The sequence below is a fragment of the Emydura macquarii genome, unplaced genomic scaffold (assembly GCF_026122565.2).
Source record: "Emydura macquarii macquarii isolate MOO-44397 ecotype Brisbane River unplaced genomic scaffold, CSIRO-AGI_Emac_v2 contig_1253, whole genome shotgun sequence".
NCBI classification, from domain to species: Eukaryota; Metazoa; Chordata; order Testudines; family Chelidae; genus Emydura; species Emydura macquarii.
In genome coordinates this window covers 19,549,062-19,571,328 of record NW_027131390.1, presented here as the reverse complement: position 1 = coordinate 19,571,328, position 22,267 = coordinate 19,549,062, and the positions used below count along the sequence as shown (strand labels likewise).

The 22,267-nt window shown below is 41.3% G+C and overlaps 1 protein-coding gene across 7 annotated transcripts in view; it reads left to right on the top strand.

Annotated features, from left to right (window-relative positions):
• ARHGEF9 (Cdc42 guanine nucleotide exchange factor 9) overlaps nt 1-22,267 on the top strand; it is a 249,961-nt gene that overhangs the window by 176,631 nt on the left and 51,063 nt on the right. For all 7 annotated transcript variants that reach the window (XM_067548283.1, XM_067548282.1, XM_067548285.1 and 4 more), the window contains 3 exons: nt 5,180-5,371; nt 16,884-17,063; nt 21,019-21,251. In XM_067548283.1, coding sequence (XP_067404384.1) covers nt 5,180-5,371; nt 16,884-17,063; nt 21,019-21,251 — 605 coding nt within the window. The remainder of the gene's footprint in view (nt 1-5,179; nt 5,372-16,883; nt 17,064-21,018; nt 21,252-22,267) is intronic.

Sequence of the window (22,267 nt, the reverse complement as noted above, 5' to 3'; positions counted from 1 at the left end):
CAGTTATGACTTGGACTTACATTGCTTCCTAAGTTCCTAACATAGGGCTTGCTGATGAGTTCTGCCAGGTAAATGCACATTAGCCCTTTGCAATAACTATTATATTTGACCCTGGCATCGCCGCTGCTGGAATCATTATTGCAATGGAAGTGTGCGACAGTTCTGCGGCCATATTCTCCCGGTCCACCTTAGATGCACTAGAACATAAAAAACAGGAACTGACAGCGGTATTCACTGTGTTTCATTTCTGCTCCATCACACAAGACATTAAACTGACTCTCAGCTGTATTGTCATGGGGAAAAGTACAAAGCATTAGTAGTCAGTAGATGGTTTCCTTATATAACAAAAGAACAAGGTGGTGTTTTGAGAGGGGAGAGGTTGCTTTTGTTTTCACTTCACTTTCTAGACTCCCAAGTTCCCCAAGTGCCTCCGTCATCCTGAAGTGCTGTAATAACGACGGCATCACAAGGCAATGTTAGGAAAATCTGCAGTACTGGGGAGGGGACATCGGTGAGGGGATGTGGTTGGTAGGATGATTAGAACAGTCAGGACACCTGGATTCTATTCCCGGATTGGCCAGGATCACTCAGGAATAAGGTCTCAGCTTTGGTTTCCCTCAAATATAAAGTGATTATAATAACACTGGGCTAGATTGTGTCTTTAGGCACAAGAGATGGTGTGCAAGGTTCATCCTCCCAAACACAGCCCTGGGAGGCGTTGTGCCTCTGAGACTCTGTGCCGAGGAATCAGGGGTTAGAGGATGCATTGCAATTTTCTTAGTTCTGAGTAGCCCACACAAGGGCAAAAGAGGGGTTCTGACTCCCGTGTATTTCTCTGTGCAGTCAGGCACGATGTAACAGGCAGTCCAGCCTACTGCGCTTGCTTCATAATAATTCCTAGCTTCTCTAATACCTAGCTTTTGATCTCAAAGCGCTTTATAAAGGAGGTGTCGTTATCCCCTTTTTACAGATGGGGACTTGCCCAAGGTCACCCACTAGGCCATTTCCTCTGAGTCATGGTTCAGTGCCTTATCCATTAGACCATACTGCCTCCCTCATAGTTAGTTTTGTGTTTGTAAAGTGCTTTATGATTCATGGATACAGCTCTCTATGGGCTCAATTCTGCTCTCACTGAAATCAAAGGGAATGTTTCCATTGACCTTAGTGGGCACATGATGAAGTTGTGTATAACTGGAAGGTATTACTAGCATTTTTTAAAAAGGTGTGCCTGTCATATTGGTATAGCCCCACAATTTACTGAAGTGTATTAAAAACCCTTAAAATACACCAAATTCTTTAATTGTTTTAAAACAGTAACTAAAACTGGGATTATGTATTTTTATTTGCTTTATTGTAAACATTCCTTTCCAGCCATCTGAACTACCCAACATTTGTCTGTCTGCCCAGGCATTTGGACCACAGTCATCCCTTTGATATCCCAGTGCCTGAGAATTAGAAATTGAAACTGACTAGAAACAAAAATGAAAATGACCGGTCAGCTGTCACAGCCCAGATTATGTGCAAAAAGTAATTTAGCTCCATAAATGGTGATAAGTGAGGCTCTCTATTGCATGTTTCAGTTCTCTTATCTGCCATGTGGCTCTCTGTGATGTGGTTCACTTCCATACAGCACAATTCTCTTTTGTGTTCCTGCAATCTCTTATCCATGAGGAAGATCTCTATCATCTACTCTGTGGTTGAGATATCTGGCATGTGTAGCGGGAAGAATAATTTTCCCCTTATTGTTGAAAAGAACATTTTTATTCTTTTGTGTTTACTATATCATTAGAAGTGCTTATAAAGAGGTGGATTTTCTCCAAAATCTCCAGTTCCTTGACCTTTAAAGCTCACTGTAGGAAGACAAAACACTGGAGCTGTGATAAAAGATATGTTGTGTAGCTAAATGTAATCATCAGTTAGAAAAACAGAAAAAAATCTAGAAAAAAAGGTTGTGTTGTCTTCCCCCTCCTCCCCTTTTAGCCATTTAAAGGGACAGTCAATTTAAAAATCATATATTGGAAACAAAATTTCTTACACATAAATATTTAGGCTATTAAAGCTGAGAGAATAATAAAAAATGAAATTTTATCTTCACTCTTTATGCTTTTTGTTTATTTTGTGTCTTCTTTCAGTTTGGACAATGAGTATTCATGAAGTCAGTTTCATATTTATAGGAAGATTTACTTACAGGTTCTCAATAGAGCAATGTTTTATTTTGAGGCACTGGAAAGGAAAATATATTTATTTATAAACAACTTTCTGTTAAAAATTTTTTTTAATCCTTAGAACATGAAAAATGTGTTTCCATTCAAATCAATCCAGATTCATTTTAGTTTAACTTACGGTTTGGTCTGTTGTATTAATTGAGATGGAATGTATGAGCCAAAGGTGTTGACATAACGCAGTCAGTGTCCAACATTAAATAGTGTTTAATAAGGTCCACAGTTTGGTATATAGAGACCTTAGCCTTCTTAGTGCCATGGAAAACACACCATTAAATATCCTTTAGCACTGTTATTAAAGATACAGAAAAGAAGGAAAAAGAGTTAAAGCATTTGAAATGTGCAGTATTAAGTAAGGCTTTAATTTTAACAAGATCCTTTGTTCCCTTTAGCTGGAGAGAGTTTTAGAAGGAAAAACCCCCTTGTTGGACAGTCTCTTAGATGGTATCAAAGATGGTAATAACTGTCTGATTGGGTAAAAGAGAAGAAGTTAGTTAAAATGGGCTGGAGCTGTTGTTTTTGCTGCTATTGTTACAGTCCAGTCCTGTTTCATCTTAGGTGATGGTTGGGTTCAGCTGGAGCTGGTAGGTGTAGCACTGTCATCTGCCTCCTTCTCTCTTTAGATCTGTCTGGTTAGGACGTCCCTGAGGATTAGGGAAACAAAGGCCCAGAGTCCCAGGAAATGGGGCTGAGGGGGTGGCAGCCATGATGGTGAAGCTTGCGCCAGTCGCCTCTGTCCATTCTTTTTTTTTTCTGTCTGTTCTTCCTCTCCATCTGTTCTTCTATATTCTTCCCCCAAATCTGTTTCTTTAAGGACCGACAATGGGAGTAATAGCCAGAATAGCCCATCGCCTCATTATTTTGTCCACCAGTTAGGCCTAATATATGAGACACCAGTTTTAGCTCATTCATTTCTGGTTCCACATCTCCTTTTTCTTCTTCTTTTTTTTTTTTAAACCAAGCATGGTTTCAACATAGTCCTTGAATTATATCAGCTTGGCCTTTTTTGTTTGGAGTAATTTAGTCTCTCTATCTGGTTCTTTTCACCTGTTTATAACATTCATTATTGGAAGCAACTTGACTTACTTTATGTTATTATTAACTTTTTATTAACATTGGTTACAGGTCATTGTAAGATTTTATGAACTTTTATAGACTTTTTACAATTGAGCTTACAACTAAGGTAAATTTCTAGGTCCAGTGTGTAGGCCTCTGAACCAAAATCCATTATTCGCTCAGCTCTAGTTAATAGTGCCTTTTACCCAGTTTCTATTTTATGCCAAACGTAACAAATGGAGGGTTTTTATTAGCAATAAAATTCATATACTTGCGAGCACTCTGAGGTTTTCCTAAGACATAAGAATTAGCTAGTATCCAGATATATTTTTTTATTCTGGAAGATCACTGCACATTATATTTACTTGGTGGTGAAAGGAAAGTTTACTATTTGAGAACATAGCAACCCTTATTTATTGTTTTTTTGCAAGTGATACAACTTTAGAATGTTCACTAGCCAATCCAAACCCTTTGAGAATGTTCACCAACCAATCCAAACTCATCCTCATTCCACAAACAATTTTCAGAATTTCTGTTCATCCCAGGAATTGGCTATGGACCATGGTGCAATTCACACAACAGAATTTCTTGATGTTAAGGTAGGGCACTCTGAGTGGCTGAGAAAGGCTTTTCATGAGAAACATAAGGATCAGAGGAAACTGCAGTGGAATGAAAATCAATATTCATTCAGACATCATATGCTATAACGTTTATGTAAACCTCAATGTCCCATCAGGGTTTAGACTGAACTGAAGTTCAGATACTTTCAGATTTCTAAACCAGACATACTTTGCCCTTTTCAAATCAATCTCCTATGGCGAAAGCAAACAGCTTATCCCTCCTTCAAAAGATTTATTCTTTTCACAGCAGAGCCCAACTGGGGTTGTTTGAGACACAGGAGGTTTAATGGTATACACTTGAAACAAGTATTTGTTTAAAGTGGATTGATTCTATCTATGGGTTTGTTTTGGTTCACTGACCTTTACAGTGTTAATTAGATCCCATCATCTTCATTTTATTAAATGATTATTATTTTATGTTTGGGGTCAAAACTGACCTGACTTAAAATTTATCTCTTTATTGAGGGAATTCAGTTCTGTGCTTCAGGCATTTTGAGCCAGCTATGCTGGTGCAAAAGATGGCTTCAGAGGGGCTGTAAGGTCCTGCAGGGATGATACAGGAAGCTTTTCTGCTAGGTGCAGGGCTGGCCACTATGTGTCTTTGCTCCTCACGCAGGAGCCACTGACATAGTGGATGTGCTGGAGGCAGGAGGAAGTGTGGCTGGGTTTCTAGTTATTTACCTGCAGCCACATAGCTAATATGGGCTATCTCAGTGCAGTGTAGGGCAGCCCTAATCCTTGCCGTAACCAGCTGAACTGCTCCCCATTTACTGTCAGCCTCGGGATAGGGAAGGGATATGCTGTCCCCTTCACTCCTTGTGCTGTGCTCTGCATTGGTGCAGGGATGAATTTAAATCTGTCTATCTATTGTAATTGGAACCTCTGCAGTTAATAATCAGCACCTTGAATGTTCCTTGCACCTGGAGTGACATCACATGCAGAGCATGGGGTACAGTGGAATATGCTCCCACTAGCTTTCTCTTCTCAGCAGGACAGGAAGAGCTTTCTGCACTAGCTGCAGATTTCAGGTGGTGTTCTAGATCAGACACAGATAGTGTACACTGCAAGAGTCTTGCCGAGAATGAATGCAGGCATGGATGACTATGGTGGGTCCCACATTTAAGAGGAAAAGCTCGGTTGAAAGCTAAAAGTTTCCTCCCTATTTTTCTTCTTCAACATCCCTCTCTATAATTTCGTATTGTTGCCATGTCTGTTTTTATTAGTTAGGCTCCTAATACTTTTACTAATAAACATATTGCCATTCCCTCTTCTTCCTCACAGCTGTGGGTGAACCAAGAAGACGGAGTAGAGGAAGGAACCAGCGAAGTACAGAATGGCCATTTGGATCCAAGCGCCGACTGCCTCTGTCTCGGCAGAACTCTTCAGAACCGAGACCAGATGAGAGCCAATGTAATCAATGAAATCATGAGCACAGAGCGCCACTATATCAAGCATCTGAAGGACATTTGTGAGGTATGTTGGGGTTGTGGGAAGTAATCAGTTGCTAGAACAAAGAAGAATAGTAGGTCACGAGTATCTGGATATCTAGACTGTTCATGGGAGGCAGGGAAAGAGGAAAAGCATCTCCAGTCTGCATTAAGAGACTTGTTTCTTGTTTTTAAGTGCAAGGAAAGGTAATTAAGGGCCAGGATTGGCCAAGTCAACCTATGAAGCATAACATCAGCCTATATAGAGCAATGAGCTCCTTCCAATTAGAAAGCAAGCAAGCGAGGGCCAACCACACTTTTTCATTATTTCACCGAGGTTTTGGGCCAGACCACAAAATTCTTATTCCTAACAATCAACCGTGATTCAAAGAACTGAAAAATACCATGGGAAATTCATATCTTAAACAATTGTTTGTGGTTGAGGTACATTTTGTTTTTGTTGTGGTTGTCATTTTTTGATAATTGAATTTATTTTATTTGGTACCCATAAAAGAAGAGATTTTATGAACCGTGGCTGGAGCCATGGTTGCTGTAGGAAGGGGCTGTAAAATTCACCCACCCTCCCACAAACAGCTTTGCCAGTGCACCACAATCCTGTGCCTTCAACATGCCCCTGATATTTCAGTCATGGACTCCCCATACATTTCTGCCAATGCAACACAATCCCCATCTGCTATCCCAGTGCTAGGCTACCCACAAAGCAATGTCAATGCACCTTAATCCTAACGTGAGCCTCCACTACTGTTCTGGTGCTGCACGCACACACAGCTCTGTCTAAGCACCTCAGTCCTGACCTTTAGGCCTGCCTCACCTCCTTGTGCCTCTTATGAATTTACTTTCATCATAACTTAAATCATCTCATTCCGTTCTAGTCCTTAGCCTCTCTCCCTCCTCTCACCCCAGGCAGATAGATATGTGTACCAAGTCATCCTGTGTTTGTAGTTGTTGTGTACAAAACTAGAGTGAGGGCTCCAGAATCTTTTCATCTGCTGACCTAAACCTGGTTGAACCTGGTTTTCCACAATCGAAAATTCAGTTCTGCCCTAATCCACTATTGCATCTGGCCTTATATACTGAAGGGGGTGGCTCATATCCAAATAACCAGGTTCACAACACTTAGACTGCCTGAAACCAAAGGTTGGATACTGAGAAAGTTCTGCTCCTTCTGAGGGAGATGATCTCCAAGCACTTTAGTGTGTAGAAATCATTCAGGTGATACCTTCAAAACCAAGATCCTGTCTGTTCTCCCTGGACATTAAAGACCCTACGTCAGTTTTTTGTAAAAATAGGTGGATTGTCACACTGATCATACTTCCTCTTCTCCCACAGCTATCAAGCTTGCAATGCAATGCCTGCCTGTCTCTCTCTGACTCTGGTGGTGGCTGCATTTGTGTGTGTGTGTGTGTGTGTGTGTGTGTGTGTGTGTGTGTGTGTGTGTGTGTGTGTGTAATATAGGTGTTAAATCTATGAGTAAATATTGAAATTTGTGAGTGTTTTCAAATAAATCTGTTACTTAGAGTTCAAATTAATTAAAAATGAGACTTTTAAGAAAATGTGTACCAACCTTTTTTCATACCCATTCTACTAACAAATGGCCAGATTTTTATCCTTCAAACATTTCATGCAATTAAAACTCAGTGTCAGCTACCTTTGAATGTGCATGTGAAGAAATTAGGTTGTAATTAAGCAAATTTAGTGACAGTCGCTTTCCCCTGTCTTTCATATTATGTTCACAACTTTCATTTACTCAAAATGGCTTCCATTTCCTCTAATTTACAATGGGACTGAAACTATCCAATGGGATTGAAGTGACTTGTGCCCTCACTACATTTTCTCACTATGCAAATTAAATAAATTCAGTTCTTTAATTATATTATGTGCAATCTAAAGGAAACCCCAGGGGATTGTTATCAAGGTTTGAAGCCTGGACCTTGGGATCCTCTGCCCAGATCTCCTTCATTAAGCTACAGTAACTGTTATCTTCAATGTGGAGTACTACACACAAGTCATTAATCTCCTTCACTATATAACACAAAACCTTAATTACAGCCTCATCAACATTAGCAAATATTCAAGATTGACACAAATGCGCAAGTTAAGTGTGTGGTGTGTCGTGTTATAATACATGAGGTTAAAATTAAGAATTGATGTTGTATTGCAAGGGAGATTAATGTGTTGTGTGCAGTGTGCTTCCTCATAAGATAGAGGCAGAAATAAGTTCCTTGTGATGAGGTGGAATCTGTTGCTGTGGTGAACATTAGGATACAGTTAAGAGGTTGTCCTTTGGCATTTCCTTCTAGTTTGAGCATGTGTTGGGGGGCTTAGGGGATGGAGGTTTATATATAGAGCCAGATTCTCAGGTGGTGTAAATTGGTGTAACTCAATTGACTTCAGTGTAGCTACGTTGAGGATCTAGCCAATAGGTTCTAAAGTGCAATGTGATCTGTCTAGTGTATTGTTACCATGAACTTTAATAGGTCAGCAGAGTCTGAATCTGGCTGAAATTAGAAATCAGATTCCTGCTATAATAGATCAAGAAAGGAAATGGTTTTCCTGTCCTGCAAATTTTTTTGAGATTTCAAAAAATTTCCTCATCCTGAATAAGGATGAAAAAGCAAAATCTCAAAAACTTTCACAAACTGAAAATCTGTTTGTTTTTTAAAAAAATGTTGAATCTAAATATTTCAATATTTATTCAAATATATGAATCTAAATATTTCATCTCAATACTTTTGAAACATTTCATTTAGCTTTCGACCATTTTTATTTATTTTTCATTTTTACTATAATTCGAAACAAAAAGTCATTTCAGATTGGAAAACTGGAATTTTTCATTTTGAATATGTTGAAATGAAAGACTTTGACAACTTCAAAATCTTTTTTCAAAATATCTTTGAGTCAAGAAACTTGTCAAAACCAACCCTTTCCTGTGAAGTTTGGATTTAGATTAGTCAGCATTTTCAGAGAAAAAAGTTTGGTGAAAAATTCCTGACCAGCTGTACTATCTAAGCCATATTTATCCATTTTTCTAAAGTTTTCAGACAAATGTTGATTGCCTTTGAGTGAAAGAAATTGCCTCTTTCTTTTTACAGCTCATTCACTCTTTCTGTTCACCCATCCTCCTCCTTTCAAAGGTTCAGCCTTAAAGACCTAAAATCAAAGTCCTTTGCTTTGAGTTCATGCCACTGGCAGTTTAAAATTTAACAATCCTGTGCCTAGCTTCTGGAAAATCAATACTGAAAAGTCCCTCATGACTTTAACTCAGAGGGCTTCCTTTTTCTTTGCATGAAACTTGTCCTGTTCCTAGTGACAATGCAAAAATCCATCCAAACAAGAAGGGAAAATTTGTAATGGTTTTCTAAGTGTGGAAGGATCTTGGGGTTTCAATTTGGAGAGAAGCTAGTTTGATTCAGTTAGGTCATTTCAATCAAAGGTGTTTGCATTGAAAAAGTGGTGAAGTATTGCAGCAGCTTTGTGTATTGTTTCTTTGCCTCCTCTGATATTTTTCTGTTTAATAAAAGAAAATCTGAATTTACCACTTGCCTGCCATCTTACTGGGCCTTTTGGGGCCAGGTCCTCAGCTGGTGTATATAGGCATAGCTCCACTGACTTCAGCAGAAATACACTGATTTACACCAGCTGAGGATCTGGTCCATCATGTCAAGGAAATATGTATCTCCAGGACTCTTGTCTTGCTCTGAATTATTCTGAATATAATTGTAGGATAAATCTTTCCAGAAGGTGGAGTACCAGCAAATGGTTTAGATGCCTTTTTAAACTAGGGAAGTCTGAAATGAGCATTCTCATTTGCAAACATGATGGGCCATCCATTGCTGGAGAGAAGCTCACCTTGATCAAATTAAGTGTGCAAATCAGAGCAGTCTGTTTGCTCCGAGAAAGCTCAGAGACAGCTTAATCACTCCAGGCTCTATCCAAATAATTTGACTTGACTGCATGCTTTTGTGCTGAAGTGGAGTATGGCTAGACTTAGAGATAGGTAGGACAGCTTGATCTCCTGTCAGTGCTGCAGGGTGAACACAGACAGAGTGAATAGATTTCTGATAACAAGCTGATGAGACCCAGAAGAGACACACAGGTAAACTTTACAAATCCCCCCTACTCTTATTTCTAGGATTACAGAAAAGCATAGCATTATCATAGCGTTATTATAAATTTGAGTGATGTGGAAGGAGAAATCTGGCAGGCTAATTTATGAAAGTTGAGACTGAGTTAGTAAAGTATAGCAGCATGAACCAGGTCTTGCTGCTAAGATATAACCACATAGCACCTTCTAAAGTTAATTAAACATCTCGAGAAATACAGTTGTATTAGATTGCTGCAGGTCTTGGGCTATTCAGGGCGCTCGACTTGCAGCTTCTTATCTGAGAACACACCCAATGCACAGTACTGTATGGAGCTGCACAGTACTATTCTTTATTTTTATTATATCCAAAAAACTACCTTAAAAAACATTAAGGTTGCAAAGTCAAGCACTCAAAAGTTAGGGAATGCCAGAATTAAAGTTGCCAGTTGCCTTTTTGAACTGAGATTTTTCTAAGGTAATTTGGGTGAATTTTCAGTGGAGCAGCAAAGGCACATCCTTGACCTGTGCCAAATTTCAAGCCCTTGCTCCGCAGTACAGAGGCACAGAGCTTCTCAACAAAACAGTTGTAAGATTTTTTTTTTAACATGGGCAAAACAATGTATTTTCCCCCCAGTCTCATTCTCAGAAATGGCTGAACCATTTTTCTGAACTTCATAAAAAAAAAATGTAGCCTAAGGTAGTCATCTGGCATACAGAATTTCAGCCCAGACAGTTAAGAGTTTAGCAAAGTAATAAGCAATGAAAAAGAGGGTCCTACAGTGGGAAATGTCAGGCAACCTTAACCATGTGCAGCACTCTAGCTCCATCTGTAGTAGAACATCTTAGATGTACATGGCTTTTTGCAGACTTTTAAAAAGATATATAGACCCTACCCCCAAGAGTTCACAGTCTAAAGTTTTGATCCTGAGGTGTGCTGAGCACTTGCACCTTCTTTGAGCTAAAGGGCAGAGATACAGGGAGGAGAGTCTTGAGCATGAAGATGAAGAATTTATGCTTAATGCAGAATGACCCAGGGAAGCCAACAAAGAAATTAAATAGTAGAGGTAACATGATCAGAGCAGTGGCCAAAGGAAGGTGATTTTAGCTGCAGCATATTGGAGGGACTAAAGATGGGAGAGTGAGAGGTAGGGAGGCCAGCGAGGAGGTTTCAGTACTTGAACAGAGAGATGCTTAGGATATGGGCCAGAGTTTTATAAATAGGGTGAAGACTACAGGGCATACTTTAAAGAAGAGGTAGAGGGAGAACCAGCAGAGCCTGGCTCTGGGACAGAGAAGGAAAGAGAGATGAAAGATAATCCCAGTGTTATGAGCAGGTCAGGGAGAGAGGGGAGAAAAGGCCATCTAATTTCTTCCACTGAAATGTGCCTCTTCTCTGAGCTCTCAAAACCTCTATAGCATGGGAACAAGTTTTACAAAGTTGCAGCGTTTTGATGGAAATTCCGCCTGAGCATTGTCTTGGAGCTGGGGTGACTGAACATTTCATGGCAAAATTTCCACATCGCAACTCAGCATGTCACGCTGAGTTTGTTGTTTGAGGTTGATTGTATAAGACCTCAGATGGGGAGAGTCTAGAGAAGGAGGGCTAGCTGATGCTGTCTTGATGTATTCTCTGAGGGAGAAGGGCCACATTTTGCATGCTGCCTCTTAGCCAGCCAAGTGAGTGGCCTTGATGCAGAGTGGGGAAGAGGGCTGCTTATCACTCTCCAAGAACTATCCAAGAGTTGAGGAGGCAGTGGCCTGCCTCGCAGCTCCTTCTCTTCCCAGAGGGCAGCAGACTGGAGAGTGATCCATCCCCTGAAAATGTCAAGGAGAAGGGAGCAGCCACAGACCATTCCCTAGTAGATTTCATTGGGCAGTGGAGGCAGAGAAAGCCCTTCAGGAGTGATGTGGAATTAACTGCGCATAGACAGAGAGCTGCATTGCCAGGGTGATATGTCCTAATAGTTCAGAGAAGCATCCAAATCCTGACCTTGTTCACATTCCCCATCCACTAGATGTATAGCTGTGGTTTGCAATCTGCTTGTACATGTCGTTTTTTTCCCTGAATTGGAGCTGGCTCACACTGTATTTTACATGGCATTTTGCTATTGTGATCCTGGTTTTCTGTGCTCTCTTTTGTGAAATTTGGCTGCCTTCTTGCTGGACTTCGTGTGTTTTATCGTGTATCACCGTGCACTCACAATGTACACGTCACTATGCCGGTGGGCATCAGCAGTGCAGATATGCCGTTCATATGCACTTTGTGTATGGTGCTCATTACAGTCAGGTATTTGAGTGAATACTGTGCAGTCATGACTGCCTTCGAGCAGTCACTGCCCAAGTTTCTTTTCACATTCCATTGCCTGAGCTTCATTCCTGTGTTTACCCTTGCTGTGCACATGTATACCAGAATGGCTCTTAGAAGAGGCCAATAGCTCACCAGAAACTATGGACCCTACTTTGGTGGCCTACAGCATGAAATGTTTTGAGAACCAAGCAGTGGGAATGGTCCAGGAGGGGACTGAACTGGTTCATAGCTAGGAAGAAGTTAGAGAACCAACAAGGAATTCCCTGTCAAGTATCTTCTCAGTTTCATTTCCTTCTCTTTTCTCTCTCCTTCTCTGTGGCAGAAAAAAGGAGATGGGTCACATCCCATGACTCTATATACCAATTCCAGGGCTTAGAAAACTTAGCACTTAACCTCCTGCAAAACTTTGCTATACCACAGGGACTACATCAAAAAATACTTTAAAAGGAGACGGTTTGTGAACTATTTTTAGGTCTTCATTGAGCAAAGAGTTCTCCAACATCTGCTCATCAGTCAGCTATCCCCTGTCTCTGAGCAAACCTGATGGAATGAGCAGCAGAAAGATGACATTCTTTTATGCAACAGAAGTAAATTTACTGGAAAAACTGTGCAGTCTTCTAGCTGGAGCTTGCTGTGTGTATTATATATAATCTGTGATCTCTTCCAATTGATTGCTCATGGTGGGAGCCAACCATTCAAATGTAGAAACTGAATACAAGAGCAGGCTCGGGAACTTTGTTTGAATATTTATTTATTTATTTACATTCCCCAGGGTTTGATAGACACCTCTGTGGAAATTTGCTGGTTCAGCCTCTGAGTAGGATGTGTCTTAGACTAGCGGTGCACGGGGAGTGTGGAGAATATTCAAGGCAGTGGTCATGGCGAATTGCCTGCTAGCAACCCTGAATTTGCGAGATTCATTCCCTGAATGATTTTGAAAACCAAAGTTTGTAAAAAGTGAGGCCTGTTGGCAGATAATTTGCAATCAGACAAAAGGAGCTAGGGTAACCAGATAAGTAGTTTGCTGTAAGTAGTTCACTGAGCCTGCTGGTGATGATGCAGAAAGCCAGAAAGAACCCAGCTTAACTTTCAGATGTCAGACTGGAATTTATTTCCTTTAGAGGTAGCACCTAAAGGCCTTAACTAGGTTGGACCCCCATGTTCTAGTGGCTGTGTTCTTTGGGCAGGGACTATCGTTCTGTTCTGTGTTTGTACAGTGCCCAACAGTGGGATCCTGGTCCATGACTAGGGCTCCAAGGTCCTAGGGCAATACAAATAATAATAATAATTAATAAATTATAGCCCCTGCTTGCAAAACATTACAAGGCTGGCAGTTAGATAAGCCATCTGTTTACCTGTAAACCGAGCGAAAGTGCTCTTGTATCTTTGACAGACTATGTGCATGCAACCCGTCCTCTTATGCTACCATTTTAACAGAGTCATTTATGATGGGAAGACCACGCCTTAAAGAGCTGTTAAGACTTTACACTGAAAACTTGAAAAAAAAAATTCTGTTTAGGGACATTTCTGCTAAAATGTGACTTATTTTCTGGGTTGTCTCCTTTAATTTTTATTTTTAGATACATTATCACTTTAAGATTTAAATGTAAGAAAAAAAAAGTCACCTTCTTATTCCACTTGCTGCCTATTCATCACAGGAGGCTGTTGCATCTCAGTATCTGCTACATTAATGAAATGTGATGTCACAGGCTGGAATAGAGCACAATTTGGGTGTGTGGTGAGGTACTAGGACAAAGACAAAGGACTTGTCTTCACTTACCTCTGAGATTCGGCGGCAGTCGACGGGAGTTACGCAAGCTATGCAAAAAACTTGCGTAACTCCCATCGACTTCTGGGCTCCTCTTCCGCGTGCCGTCTTCACTGCACTGCGCCACTTGAGAAGGTGGTCTTAGTACGTCGATTTCTGGATCGACTGAGCTGGTCTTCACTGACCATTCAGTCGATCCAGAGAAGTCAATCTGACGGCGGTGAATTTGCCGTTGTCAGTGAAGACATAGCCAAAATTTCTCCACATGCTGCAGAAGAATAGTATGAGGACAATAATATCCTGCGTTGCCTAATGGCTACTATAAAAAGGAGTGATATAAGGGAAGGCAAAATCTGGGGATTAAAACACAGGCCTGTGAGTCAGGCAATTTAGGGTCAATTCCTGGGTCTGTCATGTACTTTATCTGTTACCCAGAGCAAGTCATATAACATCTCTGTGCCTCAGTCCCCCTCTCTCTATAAAAGAGGAATAATAATCCGTTCCGACTTCACAGGTGGTTTGCAAGAATCAGTTAATATTTGCAGAGTGCTTTGAGATCCTCACATGGGAGTGAAAATATTCTAGCAAAAATTCCCAAGATTTCTGGCTTGGCGTATATCATTTATTTGCTGTACAGCTGCCAAATCCTCAAAATTGTGTGGCTGCAAATCAGGTTGCTCTCCTTCCTCGTGCCATTTTATCCTTAGAATGAGAGGGGGAAACCCAACGAGATGAGTCATTGAGTCCCAAAGGAGGTCGCTGGAAGAGCTGAAACTCAGTTTCATCAACTATATAATGTATTCCATGATCAAACCCTAGGCTATGGGAATAAGAGAGGATTATCTCCAAAGGCAGCTATGCTCTGTTCTGGTCTGATACTGAGTTAACCGAACTGGATGTTTAGGAAGTTGGCCCTTAGCCAGGATGGCTCACGTCATATTTATAATTCAATCATCTTTTTAAAATACTCGTTCCAGGAAACTATTTGATGAACCTGAAGGGCAATTTATTATCACTTTCCAATATTTATCATTGTTTAACGTCAGCTCTGTATCACCTGCTAGTGGTCCATCTGCATGGCTCAGCAACTACAGTGCCAAATTCAGCTGTTCAACTGGACCTTCCAGCACCTTTTTTTTACTTTACGGGGGGAGGAAACAAGTACAATATGTCAGCTTACAGGGCCTCAGTTATTATTGTTGTTAAAATTAGGACACCTCAGTTGTGATCAGCAGAGTCAGGAATCTAAATAGACAACACAGGCAAAGAGTGGGAGGAAAGACAGACACTGAGAGATGAAGTGATTTGCCCAAGGTCATGCAGCAAGGCAGTAGCCGAGATAGGAATAGAACCGAGGTCTCTTAACTCCCTAGTCAGTGCCTGCTGTGCTAAACTGTGTCCCTCCAACCGGTAAAGTTTAGATTGCTTGTGCTTCAGATGAATACTCAGTTAAATTGATGGACAGGGAAGAAAGGAATGATCTGCAAGTAGGAAGGCAAATAGAGGCTTGTGTGGTCTGTCCCTTTCCCATATCTTCTCACTATCTTGTCTATTTAGATTGCAAGCTCTGCAGGACAGGGACTGTCTATTTATGTTTGTACAGTCCCTAGCACAATGGGGTGTGTTCTCAGTTGGCCTCTAGTCAGTACCGTAATACAAATAATAATAAATAGTAATAATGAGAGGCAGAGGGAGAGGAAAAAAGGATGCTCTTGTAGCTAAGACACTAGACTGGGATTTAGGAGAACTGGGTTCAGTTTCCAGTTCTGCCACAGACTCACTCTGTGGCCTTGAGCAAGTCATTTAAACTCTCCTGACTCAGTGTTACATTTAAGGATAATTCCTGCTTTTCCTCCCAGCCTTCGTCTGTCTAGTCTATTTAGACTGTAATTGTTCTGGGGAAGACTGTCTTCTACTTTGTGTTTGTACAATGCCTAACACAACTGGGTCCCAGTCTCAGTTAGGTGTCTAGGCAGCACTATAATACATATAATAAAAATAAATTAAATAATAAATGATTCTTTAATAATAAAACAATAGCTGAGAAAACAGGGGACATACTTCCCCTTTCAGTTACTCTGGTGCAACCTCATTTACTTTAATGCACTAGTGTAATGGAGGAGAATCTGGGAGAATAGAAAGGAGGGGGAAAGAGAGAAATGAAAATGATGCTGTTTTCTTCCTCCTAGGTGACATTTAACCATCGGCTTTTAGCTTTCATCACTGCTGTTCCCTCGTTAGGCAGCCAATAAACTGAAACTGCCATCAAACCAATTTTTTTTTTTTTTTTTTTTTTTTTTTTTTTTTTAACATTCAGTGTTCCCACACACTGACATTTTCAGAACAGCGAAACCTCCTGCCTATATTTCTCATACACAGGCAAATAAATAATGGTGGGATGAACCACGCAGTCTTTTAAATCAGGGATGTCCCATGAGCTTTGGAGAGGTGGCATGTTGCTTTTAGCTAGCAGTAGATCTCGGGTACCTTGTGCTTCGTGCAGTAGCAATGGAAAGGATGGTTGCATTATGAGCTCTTACACTTTCTGAGGGTATATCTTCACTAACGGTGGCAAATTCGCTGCCATCAGATCGATCTATCCAGATCACTGACCGCTCAATCAATCCGGAAGTCAACACATTAAAACCACCCCCTCGGGTGGCGCAGCGCTGCGTTGACGGGAACGCATTTCCCGTCGGCACATCACAGTGAAGACGCCGAATTTCAAAGCCACAGTAATTGACAAATGGAAGCAGCCGATCAAGATGCACAATATTTAATTAATGTCTGATTCTATGGTGTTGGTCTCAGGCCAGGTCTACACTTAGCTTGAAATTCGGCGGCAGTCGACAGGAGTTACGCAAGCTAGGCAGAGTAGTTTGCATAACTCCCGTCGACTTCGTAAATCTCCTTCTACGCGGCGTCTTCACTGTGATGTATTAAGGGCCAAATGTGGGGCTTGCTCCTCTTTGCAGTGCTGGTAGAGACAGGAAGATGCTGAGCTGTGGTGGCTGAGCTGCTCTCAGGGGTGCTACCTTCTCACAGAAGGTGCTGGCAGAATGCTCAGGGAATGTGGAGTAGTTTTCTGTATTGCCCTCCCTGTATCTACTTTTGAATGGCACAGCACACACTCCACAGCATCTTTTGGCCAAGGCTAGCAAGCCTTGCTAGGAGCGCGGGGCCCTGGCCATGTTGCAAAGCAGTTTTGCCATACCCCCAAGGAGCCACAGAGTTTCAAGGGACCATGGTCTGTCTTGTGCCTGCCTCCTCTGTGGGTGCAGGGGATAGTAACTTTTTTGTCTATTGCTGTTTCCAAGGTCCATCTGCATTGTGAGTGTTTGGGTTATTTTACAAATTCCTCCTCTTTCTCCCTGCAGGGTTACTTAAAGCAGTGCCGGAAGAGGAGGGACATGTTCAGCGATGAACAGTTAAAGGTCATATTCGGCAACATCGAAGATATCTACAGGTTTCAGATGGGTTTTGTCCGGGACTTGGAGAAACAGTATAACAATGAGGATCCCCACCTCAGTGAAATTGGACCTTGTTTCCTGGAACATGTAAGTTTTTACAGGGAGTGAAAAGGCAGGAGCTATTTTACATGATCGCTGTTCCGGGTGGCAGGTTTCTCAGGTTACAGACTGGAGGCTTCTTTGAGTATTGGTTTCCTGTTGCCAGCTGTGGATAAGGGTAAAATTCAGAAGTGATGTATGAGATTCTAAGACATCACACAGGAGCAACAAGAGGCATCTGCTCAGCATCTTAGATGTCTCTACATAATTGCAGGGAGTATGAGGAATGAACAAGAAGAACTGGAAGTATTAGTACATAGGCATCACTGAGATTTGGTGGGATAAATAGTCATGACTGGAATATTGATATAGAGGGAGATAGCTGGGTCAGGAAGGACATGCAGGGAAAAAGAGAGGAGGGGTTGAATTAAACATCAGAATATTCTGTTCTGAGCTCCAGAAGAAGGGGAGAGGCAAGCCAGTTGGTGAAGATAAAAGGGGGGAAAAGCAGGGACAGTGTCATGGAAGGTGTCTGCTATAGCCCATCAAATAAGGAAGAGGAGGTGGATGAGGCATTTCTAGAACAAATAACAAAAATACCAAAACACAAAAACTGGTAGTGAGACGGGACTTTAACTACCCAGATATCTGTTGGAAAAGTAATATGACAAAACACAACATTGCCAGTACATTCTTAGAATGCATCAGGGGCAACATTTTTCAGAAGGTGGAGGAAGTAACCTGGGGGACAGCCATTTTAGACTTGATTCTGATCAACAGTGAGGAATTGATTGCAAATCTGAAGGTTGAAGGAAATTTGGGTGAGAGTAATCATGAAATGATGGATTTAATGATTCCAAGGAAAGGAAGGAGTGAAAACAGCAGAATAAGGAAAATGGACTTCAAAAAAGCAGATTTTAACAAATTCGGAGAACTGGAAAGTAAAGTCCCATGGAAAAAAAATCTAAGAGATGATCTATTATTGTCAATACCCCTCATGTAGAAATGTAATGTAATCTCAATCTAGCAATAGTGTACCACAGAAATGAAATAGAGTTCTATAGAAATTATAGAATTTCTATATATCTATAGAATTTAATAAAGAATGAGATCTTTTCCTTTGTTTTTCAAAATTATCCTGTGTAATATAAGGGATTGAGACCTTTATTAAATGTGAAAAGATGGTTTAAAAATGTTACAAAAAGGTTTATCATTCTCTATTTAATTCTATAGGCCTTTTCCAGAAGTGGAGATGATTATTATTTTTATTAATAGTAATAGTAATGTGGCTACCTTCCAAAGCTAAATTTCATGCCTGACACTTTTTAAATTATTATAAAAAAATCAAGAGTTTGGAAGGGATAGAAACCTTCATGCTCCAGGGCATTCGATGACCTCTAATTAATAGAGGTTAGGAAGAATCTTTTCCTCTGGGCATGTTATCCTGGAATGGCCTTCTCCAAGGTTTCTTGCATCCTTCTACGAAGCTGCTGGTACTGACCACAGTTGAAAATGGGAAATTCATCTGATCTTGTCTGGCAATTCCTACGTACCTATGTTTGTCAGATACAGGGGAGACTGGGATTTAACTCTGTGGAAGCAGTTTACAAATATCTGGCTCATCACATGGAAAGTTTTTTTCAAAAAATGATTCTAAAAATAAGTGTCAATCTGTCTCTGACCTTTATGAAAGAAGGACCGGAGTTGTTTGATTGGTGTGTTTAAAACAAAAAAACCCAACCCAACAAACCTGGCATTTCTAATTGCATGCCAACTGAGCGAAATGTTTTGTTGCAATGTAAGCTGTCAATGGGTTGATTCACAAGAAAGGAAAACACATGTTCGGAGTCTCGGCTTTAGCAACAAGGCACATTTGCACGGAATGAAAACCCATCTGGCTTTATTTCCCTGCTCCCCTTGTGACTATGTTGCTCTGCTGGATGGAAGGATACTGGCCCAGGTCTCATGCTGCCTGAGTGACAGCAAGGCCGCGGATAGCTTATTCATGCTAAACTCACAGTGAATAGGACTTTTTATAGTACAGGAGGCTTTGGCCCACCCCATCTCGCCTGTTACATAAGTCGTATATTAAGGGAGCTGATAAATTGGCCAGTGTTGTAAATATGCCAGGAAATGTCAAGAAAATTACAGTTCTGCTTTTTAGGCTTTCCTGTAGGGAGAATGAAGTGCTATATCAGAGCTTATGTAAGAGGTGCTCCGATCCAGGGTGTGGATCCTTTTATGTGTAACTTCATTACTTAGCTCAGCCCAGGCACAACTCTATGTTTCACATCAGCAACACCTCAGTTTTATTAGAAAATCTCATTGTGGACATTAATGACATTTCAGTGGGACGTCATTAAAACCACTTACAGTGTCTACTAATTGCCGCTGGCCTTTTCAGTAAAGCACATCTTTCTTTTTTGATGGATGGCATTGTAATAAAAACATTCCTCTTTATATCTTTAAGAATGGTGCCGAGACACTACCTTGATGGGCATGTTAGACATCTGAGGAGGGGAAAACTGACTGGAAAACTCATATGAAGTCATGGGAGAGTTTCACTATGGGCTATATCCTCATGGTGGGGGACTACCCCTCCTGCAGACAGGTGGGAGAGCTTGAAGGAGGGGAACTGTGAGGCTCTTCTTGAAGGGTTTCCCCCAGATTATTCTAACAAGGGAGGGGATTGCCTCCAACCTGGGACCTAGCAAGGTGTTTGACTCCCCTGAACTCCCATATCCCTCGAGCCCCTGAAAGCACAGGGCTGTCTGTCTGGAGTCTCTGTGCCTTCACAACAGTTCTGGGGCCATATTTCCTGATTCCCAGGTTCTTGTTCTATCCAGGAAGCCTGTTGTGTTCAAGGAAGTAAAACTGGAGCAACACAGCTAGTACAAAAGGCAGAGGGTGCAAACTGATCACATACAGGGATCTGAATGACGTTGCCTGAAGGGAACACCTTTTCTAGTCCTATACGATTATGTAATAAGCATTGCACTATTGATCAAGTGTGTTTAAGGGCTGAGGGTCTCCAGTTTTTGCATTGTTAGATAGCAACCACAGCTTGCATACAGCATATCAAAGGCTGGTCTTGTGGCTGAGATGTGGGACTGTGACTCATGTACATGGGTTCAGTTCCTGTCTCTGTGATATTGGGCATTCTTTAATCTCTCTGTGTCTCAGTTTCCAGTGTTCTTCTTGCATGTATCCTTTTCTTCTACCTCTTGTCTGTATAGCCTGTAGGGCAGGACTGCTCCTCTTAATATGTGTTTATACAATGTCCAGTGCAATGGGATCCTGATAGTGTCTAGGTCGCCCTCTAGGCAATGTAATACAAATAAATACTAACAGATTTGATGGACTACTGCAAAAGGAGAAAGGAATGGTCTTATGATCAAGGTGTGGTTTGTTTCTACTTCTGGCACTATCTTGATGTGTGACTGTGGGCAAGTCCCTTCACCCCTTCATGTCTGAGTTTCACCACTGGTAAATTTAGCTGGGATATTCAAACCTATGGGTGGAGTGAGGCTTAACTCATAAAGATTTGTCAAACACTTTGGGGCTTGTCTGATGGAAGTCACTCTGCACATACCATTATTTTACTGCATGCTGCCAAAGACAAGAGCTGTGACTCAGCTTCACCTTTGCCACTTTAAAGAAAGAAAACCTCACTGCTTGATAGGAAACAGAAAGCTCCCACATGGCTCTCTTAAGGGATCATTTTACTACATTGTTGTATCTCAAATGTACCTGCAACAGTGTGTCAGTGTAAAGGATTCCCCAAGGAGACACCATGCTAATTGAGTGCTACAAAGAGAACAGGACAAGGCCTGCGTGCCCATAATCCGACACCAGACCTCTCTGCTGCTGCTGGGGTATTTTTCTTTTATTTGTTGTAATTTATTCTTGTTAGTCTGACCAGCAGTTTAGTGTTCCCAGCACTTGTCTGATGCTCTCTCCTCACTTCTCTCTGTGTTCACTCCACCACTCTCACCTCTCACAGCAAGACGGATTCTGGATCTATTCGGAGTACTGTAACAATCACTTGGACGCATGTATGGAGCTGTCCAAGCTGATGAAAGATGGCAGGTACCAGCATTTCTTCGAAGCATGCCGTTTGTTGCAGCAGATGATTGACATTGCCATAGACGGTTTCCTACTGACACCAGTGCAGAAGATCTGCAAATACCCCTTGCAACTGGCAGAACTCCTGAAGTATACTGCACAAGATCACAGGTAACGAGATGCCCTTTTTTACTCTATTTGTGTTTTTGATGGCTTTTACTAATTGAGGACTTTTGATAGCCTCTTTCTTTACATTGCATCTACACACACTAAATAACAAAGGGTTTTCTCTCTTACCTCTTCTTGCACCCAGCTGATTCACTTTATGATAACTTGTTAAAGTTAAGGCAGGGCAGGGGTTCAGCAAACTAGATAGAAAGTCTGCCTGAAGCAGTATTCCCAGTGGAACCAAATTGAACTCCATTGTAGTCAGAGACCTGAAGTAATGATATTTAGCTGTACTTCTTGAAGATACCTGGTATTCTAGATGAATTATTGATTCATGTACTCGGTTAAAATACATTAGCCAAAAAGATTTGTTTACCTCTCCTCACTGTGAACTCATCACAGCTGGGAATGAGAGCACCTCTAATGATTGGATAGAAATGGGGCAGACCAGTGACTTGACTCTGAACTCCCTACATTTGGGGAAAATTCAACTCCTGATCTGATTGTCGGAGGCTGTCTGTCACTGATTCTGGAATCTGGGTTTGGATCTGTGAAGCACACAGTATACTTCTCTGAACTAGAGCTGGTCAGGAATTTTCCATCAGAATGATTTTCTGATGGAAAAAGGCCATTTTCACAAAATTGACATTTTCTCTGGGAAAATTGAAATGGTGGCAGTCTGCCTGGCCGACTCTTGTCAGCTTCACTTTCTGCCTGCGCTAAGGCTGAACACCCTGATTCTCTGCTTCCCCAGCTCTCAGCCTCCCCCACCTTCTCCCCAGCTCCAGATGCTGGGGAGGCAGAGAGCCCAGGGCGCTCAGAACCACAGCTAGACATTTCAGAAATTTCTAAAAGGGTTTGATTTGTGATTTGGTTCTGGATGTGGACAAAGGGGTGACAAGTGGTGTTTATTTGATCGGCCCTGGTTCACCAATGTCTAATAGATATTAACTTGAACTAAACCCCGGATATAAACATTTCTGTAAAGTTGGACGTTTGAAACCCAATCCTGGACCTGA